Raw genomic sequence first — 8,239 nt, 5'->3', positions numbered from 1 at the left:
GAGCCGGAGAGCCTGCAGCTGCCTCATCCTCACCTGCATGGACCCATAGAAAAACAAGCCCCCGGCGGTGATGTAACACGCAGCAGGACTGGCCTAATCCCACTGTTCCTTCATGCTGCATCACATTCACCCTCACTGGATTCCTGCCTTTGCCTCTGCCTCTTACAGGCTTTACTATGATTGTAATCCCTCGCCCACGCTGAGCCTCAGAAAAATGTGGCTGCCAAAAAAGGAGAAAAAGATCTGTCCAAGGACGAATCCAGGCTTTTGTCAGATCCTCCGTCATTTCTTTTGTGCTCTTTGTTGCCTGGATGAGTGGTTACGTAAGGTCTTCATTATTAATAGACATATAGACTGAATGATTTTACATGTGTCTTAAAGTGGCTGCCAACTTCACAGACGTTCAAAGAATGTACAAATGTAACAATGATAATCAGGAGTGATGCTGCTCCAGCAGCAGGAGAGACCTGAATGTATGAAAGCTCCTCTTCAGAAGCACGTAGACGTCCAGCGCTCCGTGGCCTGTTCCCGTCCTGCAGGTCCAGACCTCAAACTCTCAGGCTCAGCTTCAGCATCTGTGAGTCTGAGCTGCTGGATGAAGCAGCGTCACAGAGGATCAAGCTGATCCAGCTTCATGTTTCACATTCAGGTTCTCATTTTGGGACTCTTGACTTCTCTGACTAGAACATTGCTAACTCTTTAGTCTTCACTTCCTCCTCCTCCTCCTCCTCCACTTGTTTCACTGTCTCGTCACGTCAGATGCTGCTCTGATACACTGTGTTGCATGTCGCCTGTTTCCGTGGTAACAGAAGGATGGATTTCTGAGCAGAGGAGATGGAGTGTTTCTGTGTCACACCTCACATCAAGTGCGACATTAACGACAGTATGCGCTGTTGTTCCTTCATGTTTCTCTGCAGATCAGATGACGCTGCACGTTTTTCATGTCTGTTATCAGCTTCATACGGATCAAAGCTGCGACTCGATTCTTTCAGACTGGTACATGTACTTGTACTTGTACTGCAGTGTTGAGCCTGTCCGTCTCTGTCCTCCCCCCACAGGTCAGACTCGTCCTCTGGGTGATGATAGGACTCCAGCCCGTTGGCAGGTCCCTGCGGCGCCTCCATCCCTCTGTATCCAGGCAGCTCTGTGGGGCTCGTCACAACCCGTCTGGGGCTCGGATCCACTTCACTTACTCCATAAGCCTAGGACTGAGAGAATTCAGTGATAGTCTGACTTTATGACCATGCTGAGTTTGATGGTTCCTGGGAGTCCGACATTTAAAATTCAGGTCAAAGGGCAAACTGTTACGTTAGCAGAAAATCATCACTGATGAAATAAAAGCTTTGTGTAGTTTAGCATTAATCAGATTTTGTGACTTCAGGCTCCACATTTTTTCATTTATTGTTCAATATATTTCCGATATAATTGGAACTTTAGAAACTGACAGTGCATGAGCTGAGGCGGCAGCAGTCAGCTGAGAAGCAGTACATCTGCAGAGGAGGGAACAGAGATCAGAGCCAGTGAGGACGAACAGGGAGGAAGCAGGCGACGCATCAGCGTGTGCTCATGTTCTGATCCACCGCAGGACTGGACGTCGCTTCAATTGTCTCAGTCCTAATGGGATTTTCTTCATGCTTGTTCAGGGCGAAGCAGAGGTTTTTACTGTCTGATCAGTCAGAGCCACAAAGGAGAATATTGAAGCTTCAGATCAATAGTTGTTCTGCTGGAAGGCTTCTCTGACCCAACGAAATGCAGCTCGATAAACTGTCCTGAACAGAGACGGAAGCTGCAGCAGAGGCGGCTTCTCCTGAAGCAGAGAGGAGCCAAGCAGTCATTGGATGTGATGATGCTTTCACTGGCAGCGGGAGCGAAGCGGCCACGTCTGAGTCAGGAGACCACTAGCAGCCAGATGCTCTTATGTTATTTAAAGCCCAGGACGGAGCACAGCTCACTTATATAACTGCTCACCTGGCTGCTGCAGGGAGGCGAGTTCATCACATCTGAGGTGTCGCGTCACTAACCATGGTTTCAGTCTGGGACGGCCCAGGTTCAGCTACAGATCAGAAGAGGACAGGGTTTCACCATGGCCGGCCCCCCGGGCCCGCCTGGAGAAACGGCTAGTTGTGTCTGGAGGCCACACAGACACGGGACTCAGCCTGGTAGTGCTGGGAGTAGGTAACCACTACCAGAAAGGAAGCACGGCCACAGTCGTTTTGTTAATGCAGTGTCAGCAATTATAAATCTATTTCCTGCAGCGCTGCAGAAACATCCCTGACAAACTGTGGACGTGCCAAACATGATAACGAATCTTCATGGAGCTCATTAACAGGCCCATAGGGGTTTGTCCCAGCACATCTGGAGCCGCGTCTGCTGCAGCAGGAGCCAAGGCCTTAATGGAGGACGGCTCCGGCAGTGGGGAGCCAGACGGGTCAAGGTCAGTGGAGGCTCATCCTTCCTGTAAGAGCCTGAGACTGGGGGTCGACTGCTGCAGGAAACCTGGAGCTCGGACGCACTCACAAACCCAACACAGCAGGATTTCAGTATTTAGACCTGCTTCATGTGATGTCAGACTTCACCGTTCAGTGCTCCAACGTCTTGCTCTTCTGCTGTGAGGCTTAAATTGCCTTGTTTGATCTGCAGCGCGTCGTCATAATCCCTGAGAACACATTCATCTTGATATCAGGGTTCTTGAAGTGTAAATGGGGGAAGAGACGCTGAATGATGCAACGAGCAGCAGCAGCTCAGCAACACTTTGCTGCTGTTGAGAAACTTCCTGTGGTTGTTGGGCTCCACAGACTCTTCCATTTACCGACAGATGTGTCCCAAACACCACAACCTCATGACTAACTGCTGAGTCAGCAACCTCATCTTCCTGAGACTCCTCTGAGTCTGATGAGCTCAGTCTGCTCACATGGGCCTTTGGGCCTCAGGTGGAGGAGGTGGATGTGGGAGTGGGCGCCTCCGTCACCGATCGGCCACCAGAGTGAGTCATGCAGTGTGACCTCACTTCAGCAGATCAGAGCAAAGACACAGCCTCTGACCTGTAGACATGTGTTTGATTTTAGCTGACCTCAGTGAGAAACCTGGATCTACAACATAAACACTCATTTTCCAGCATATCATAACTAATAACGGCCGTTATTGAATGATGACAGATGACACGTGACTGGACACTGTTGCACTGACACGTTGTCACCACTAGGGGGCAGCAGTGCCCTCTGCTTCCTAACCACAGCCTGCTCGTCATTGTCTGTGTAAATGCATCTGTACTGACTGCAGGCTTTCACCTCTGACACCTGCGTGTCCCAGAGCTGCTTCCACTCTATTGGATTCATGTTGTCTGTGCTGCGCCATGGTTGTGATTGGATGGGAGCTGGGTTGTGTTTTGTCCTGGTTCGGACCCTGTCCTGGTTCTGGCCTGCTCCGTGTTCCGGATACAGGAAAACCCGTTAATATCTGGTTTCCCTTTGCCTTGTGTCCAGCTCACAGGCATAAAGGCCTATAAAGAAGACAGATGTGCGTTCTTAACCTCTGCAGAGTTCGCACAAACAAAGGCCTTTCAATAAAACATCAGCGAGCGAACAGTTAATCAAAGCATGACCCAAAAACAAGGATTTGCAGCAGGATCCGTGCGATAAGGTGTCGCTGGAGTCACAGCCACGTCTTGCTGATGGGCTGAGCTGCTGGCAGCCGTCCAGCTCAGGTGACCTGTGGCGAGACCTCTGTCTCAGCATCAGTTTATCTCTCTGCAGCAGCTCAATTAGCTCTTCCTCCATTTTTCCTCTTGAAAACACTGCAGCTGCGGAGAAAGCTGATCTGCTGGGCTCATGTTTGCAGTTGGTCTGGCTATAAATAAAGTATAAGCTGTCAATAGAAGCTGCAGGCGTGAAATTGGCTCCATGAGTTGTGCTCTGCACAGATGAATTTTTCATTGTGCTCCAAAAAGAGAAGTCGGACGCCTGCGTTGTGATGCATCTGCTGCTGATCCTGCAGTTTCACAGCCTGAAATGAGCCGTCATCACGTCCAAGCAGCCTCTGAACTACAGGAGCTGGGGTCCTCTTCTCAGGTGGAGGCAGTGAGTGCAGATAAACAGGGATGTGTTCACGGCAACAGAGGAATGTGGGTTTGTTTTTCACTGAGATGATGATGAGCATCAGACCTTTTCTCCTCTCACCAACCAAACATTAGTCCAGAAGATGGATGTGCTGCATGCGACCGATTCTAACAGGAGGAAGAGGCTGTTTCACTTCTAGTGGTGAATGTGACAGAAACCCCACCATTAACATTATGTTAGATTTGGTTCTAGTTCCGTCCTGATGGTTCTCATGCTTTTACCTGCTTCTCTGACAGTTTAACTCTCCAGGTGGGACTGATGATGGATCGTGTCCGTGCATGATCGGCAGCTGCTGAGCTTCATGATCTGCTGCAGCAGAAAGTCAAATAAAGATGCGTGAACATGCGGCAGAGCTCGACCTAAACCTCCGGTTTCCACACGGAGCCGACTGACGGATGAATGAGCTCGTCTCGGGCCGTGTTTGCTTTGGAGCTCTGCCATCGTCAATGATTAAGGAAACATTTATCCAACAAACAGTCTCTAGAGCTCATTTCTGTTTCCCCACGTACAGAACAAGAACAAGAGTTTGGTGGAGCTTCGCTCAAAGGTTTTACACATGAGAGAAGCAGCCGGGGACTCGTCACCTCCTACCAGCTGCTCCAGCTTGTGTTTCTGTTGCTGCTTCGTGCAGGTCAAACGATTTTCATCATATAAGTCCCTGTTCTCTCCATGTTTTATAAGTTCTCCTGTTCTCCTCTGTGCTCGCTCATCCTCTCTCTCTCTCTCCGTTTTCATCTATTTCCTGCCTCCCTCCTCCCTCCTCCCTCTGGTTCCACTCCCCTCTCCCTCATTCCTGCCCTCTCTCCCTCCCTGCTCATTTGTTGCAGTGATGAACCGCCTCCTCGTCTCCTCAGCGGGTGTCCAGCACACATGTCCGGGTCCCTGTAGGCGCTCGGAGCGGAGGTCCGGCTGTTGGAGGTGGCGGGCCGCTGTCAGACCTGCATGCGAAGGTTGGACCTCAGGTAAGAAGCCCATCGACTCCGCCTGAACCTTCATCTCATTTCATCCTCACTTCACAGGCTAGTTTGCTTTACTTCAGCTTCACTCTTTGGGGAAAAAAAGAGAGAAACACACTTTACTGAATGTCTCATCACAACCAACAATCATCGCTTCACAGACAAGTGGAAACTGTAAAATGAAGTTGTTCATTGCTGACTCGTTATTTCCTGGACGCAGCTGTTACCTCCGTTAGAGCCGCTGATGCCCTCATGTGGAGCAGTGGCACGTTATGCTAGCGTCTCAGCTGCAGAGGACTCGATGAATTATTAAGAGGACCCGGTGAAGCCCCGCGGAGCGACGGCCTCTCGCCACCGGCTGCATCTCGCCCTTCATCAGAAACAGCCTGAGACTCTGATCTTCAGACTGTGCAGAAGAGGACGCCACCAGTCGGCCCAAAACGGACGGAGGACTTAATGAAACACCTCTGAAGTGAGAGCAGCGTCACTCTCACCTCCAGAGTCTGGAGCAAAGGGAATATGTGAGAATGAGACTCGGTCGTTTGACCCGCTCCCTGAGGAAATAATGACAGCATAGAATCACATGGTGCTGCATTAAACTGGCGTAAGGTTTGGGAGGAAAGAACCGACCCAGCACGAGTGAGAACAATCAGGAGAACAAGTCCCGACCCACAGGATGTGGCCTTTAATTTATGGCCACACAAGTCTCGATGCCAGAAACGCTGGCAGCAAAGAGTCCGATAAGGAGCCGTTATCAGGACTCGTGTCACATCAGTTACACTAATGCTGATCTGGGGTCTGCGCTATGGCTTCACTCTGCTCTGCGTTGTTTAATATAAACTGTTCTGGAACACTGAATCATAGTCCACCGATCGCTCACGTCAGACGCTGAATGTAAAGTCTGCCCAGAATCTTTTAGATCCGTGCTGTTGCTGCTCCAGCTCATAAATGTGGCCGTCACACAGAAAGCCTTGATGCTGGTAGTTAACTGTCAGCGACCACCAGGCCAGTCCCGCTGCACTGACTCGGCTCCAGGATCATGTTTTTGTTGGCCGAGCATCGGCCTGTCGCTGAAAGCTTGAGATAACGCCATCCAAACACGGCTTCATGGATGAGTGGACGCAGACGGAGAAAAACAGGAAGGACGTGGTCCAGGTGAAAGGTTGGAAGGTGCTGCTGCAGAGGCGGGCGTCGAGCGCAGGCCCGGCCCATCTGCTGCTCCTCACTGCCAGTTTAATTGAGTCTGGAGTTTGAAGAAGGCAGCGCTCGCCTCATCGGATGAAACCTGAGCGCGTCTTCCATCACTGACGCTGTGGCCACAGCTGCGACGGCGTAGGTACTGATGAGGCGGGCGCTGCTGAATCCACCAGTCCTTTCTTTTTCATCAAACCAACCATCAGTTCTCTCGCTTTCTCTCCAACCGCAGACGCCCTCTCTGTCCCTTCGTTCTCCAGGGGAAATGCTGAGGCCATGATCGAGTGGCCCAACGTGACGGAGTCGGGCCGCCGGGAGCTGGGCCTGAAACCCGAGGAGCTGCAGAAATCCAGATGCGTCCTGGGCTCCATCCCCGTGGTCTACTACAGCGTTCTGCTCTGCATCGGGGTACCAGGTACCGTTCCACCAGAACCACCAGCTACTGTGTGTCACTTCATTAGCTGCATCCGTCCTGACAGTCGATAGCTAAACTGAGCTCCAGTATGATCGCGGTATTAAAGTCTATTTATAAGAGAAGTGGGAACAGCACAGATCGATAGAGCCGAGAATCAGACCAAGCCTGTGCTGCGCAGCTGCACTCAGGCGTCAGCAGCTGATCTGCGGCTCCATCAGAACGCGTGGCCCACAGCTCCTCTCCGCATTCGGCAGCTTTAGCCTCGTCGCTGAGCATGATTTCCATTGGAGCAACCGGCCTCTGCTCTGTGTCCCGTCAGTGAACGTCCTGACGGCGGTGGCCTTGTCCAGACTGGCCTGTCGCACCAAGAGGGCTCTGTACTACTACCTGCTGGCAGTGACGGCCTCCGACATCCTGTCCCAGCTCTTCATCATCTTTGTGGGTTTCCTGCTGGAGACGGCGGTCTTCCACCGCGAGGTGCCGGCGCTGCTGCTGCACTGCGTCAGCGCCGCCGAGTTCGCCGCCAACCACGCCTCCATCTGGTCCACGGTGCCGCTCACGGTGGACCGCTACGTGGCGCTGTGCCACCCCCTGCTCCATCGCCAGATCAGCTACCCGGCCCGGGCCAGGAGGATCATCCTGGCGGTGCTGGCTCTGTCCTTGGTTTCGGGCGTGCCCTTCTTCTGGTGGTCGGACATGTGGAGGAACAGCCACCCGCCCACGGCGCTGGACACCGCCCTCGTGTGGACCCACGTGACCATCATCTACTTCCTTCCCTGCAGCATCTTCCTGGTGCTGAACTCGCTGATCATCCGCACGCTGCGGCGGAGGCAGAGGCAGCAGCCGTGCCAGGAGGAGCCCGGGCCCCAGCCGGCGCCGGCCCGGCGCCTGGGGAAGACCACGGCCATGCTGCTGGCCATCACCTCCGCCTTCTCGGTGCTGTGGGCTCCCAGAACCGTGGTGGTCATCTACCACCTGTACGCGGCGTCGGTCCACAGCGACTGGCGCGTCCACCTGGCCTACGACCTGTCCAACATGCTGGCCATGCTCAACACGGCCGTCAACTTCTTCCTCTACTGCTTCGTCAGTAAGGCGTTCCGCAGCTCGGTGCGCGACATCGTGCTGCTCCGCGGGGGGCCGCTGTTCCCACGCAGCGCGCCGCCACAGCCGCACGCGCCCAACAACGCCTCCATCTCCTCCCTGTACAGCGGGAGCAACAAGCGCTCACACCGCGAGTGGAGGCCCGGAAAACCGTCCTGACCTTTGGGACCTGGGCCCAATTGGACCCCGACAATGGGGAACCTGACCCCGAGTCCAGGGATCCAGACCTCGACCCCGGGGACCCTGACACTGACTACAGGGACCCTGACTCTGAGTCCAGGGATCCAGACCTCGACCCCAGGGATCCAGGCCTTAACCCCGAGGACCCTGACACTGACTATAGGGACCCTGACCCTGACCCTGACCCCGACTTCAGGGATCCAGACCTCGACCTCGAGAACCCTGACACTGACTACAGGGACCCTGACCCTGACCCTGACCCTGAGTCCAGGGATCCA

General features: G+C 53.4%; 1 protein-coding gene across 12 annotated transcripts; it reads left to right on the top strand.

Moving 5' to 3' along the window:
- Positions 1–16: 16 nt before the first annotated feature.
- On the top strand, positions 17–7,948 carry gpr142 (G protein-coupled receptor 142). 12 transcript variants are annotated; one of them, XM_041068462.2, is made up of 6 exons: positions 17–577; positions 1,059–4,256; positions 4,352–4,746; positions 4,943–5,077; positions 6,498–6,680; positions 7,000–7,948. In XM_041068462.2, exons 4-6 carry the CDS (start codon positions 4,945–4,947, stop codon positions 7,938–7,940), a joined length of 1,257 nt encoding a protein of 418 aa, XP_040924396.1. In that variant the 5' UTR covers positions 17–577; positions 1,059–4,256; positions 4,352–4,746; positions 4,943–4,944; the 3' UTR covers positions 7,941–7,948. The 12 variants fall into 12 exon arrangements, with proteins under 12 accessions (XP_040924396.1, XP_040924395.1, XP_028990248.1 ...); XM_041068461.2 differs by having other exon boundaries at positions 17–649; XM_029134415.3 differs by having other exon boundaries at positions 17–883.
- Positions 7,949–8,239: the final 291 nt, after the last annotated feature.

The sequence above is a fragment of the Betta splendens genome, chromosome 19 (assembly GCF_900634795.4).
Source record: "Betta splendens chromosome 19, fBetSpl5.4, whole genome shotgun sequence".
NCBI lineage: Eukaryota > Metazoa > Chordata > Actinopteri > Anabantiformes > Osphronemidae > Betta > Betta splendens.
Note: the sequence above shows the minus strand (reverse complement) of the source record. Positions and strands in the feature narration are given on the sequence as shown.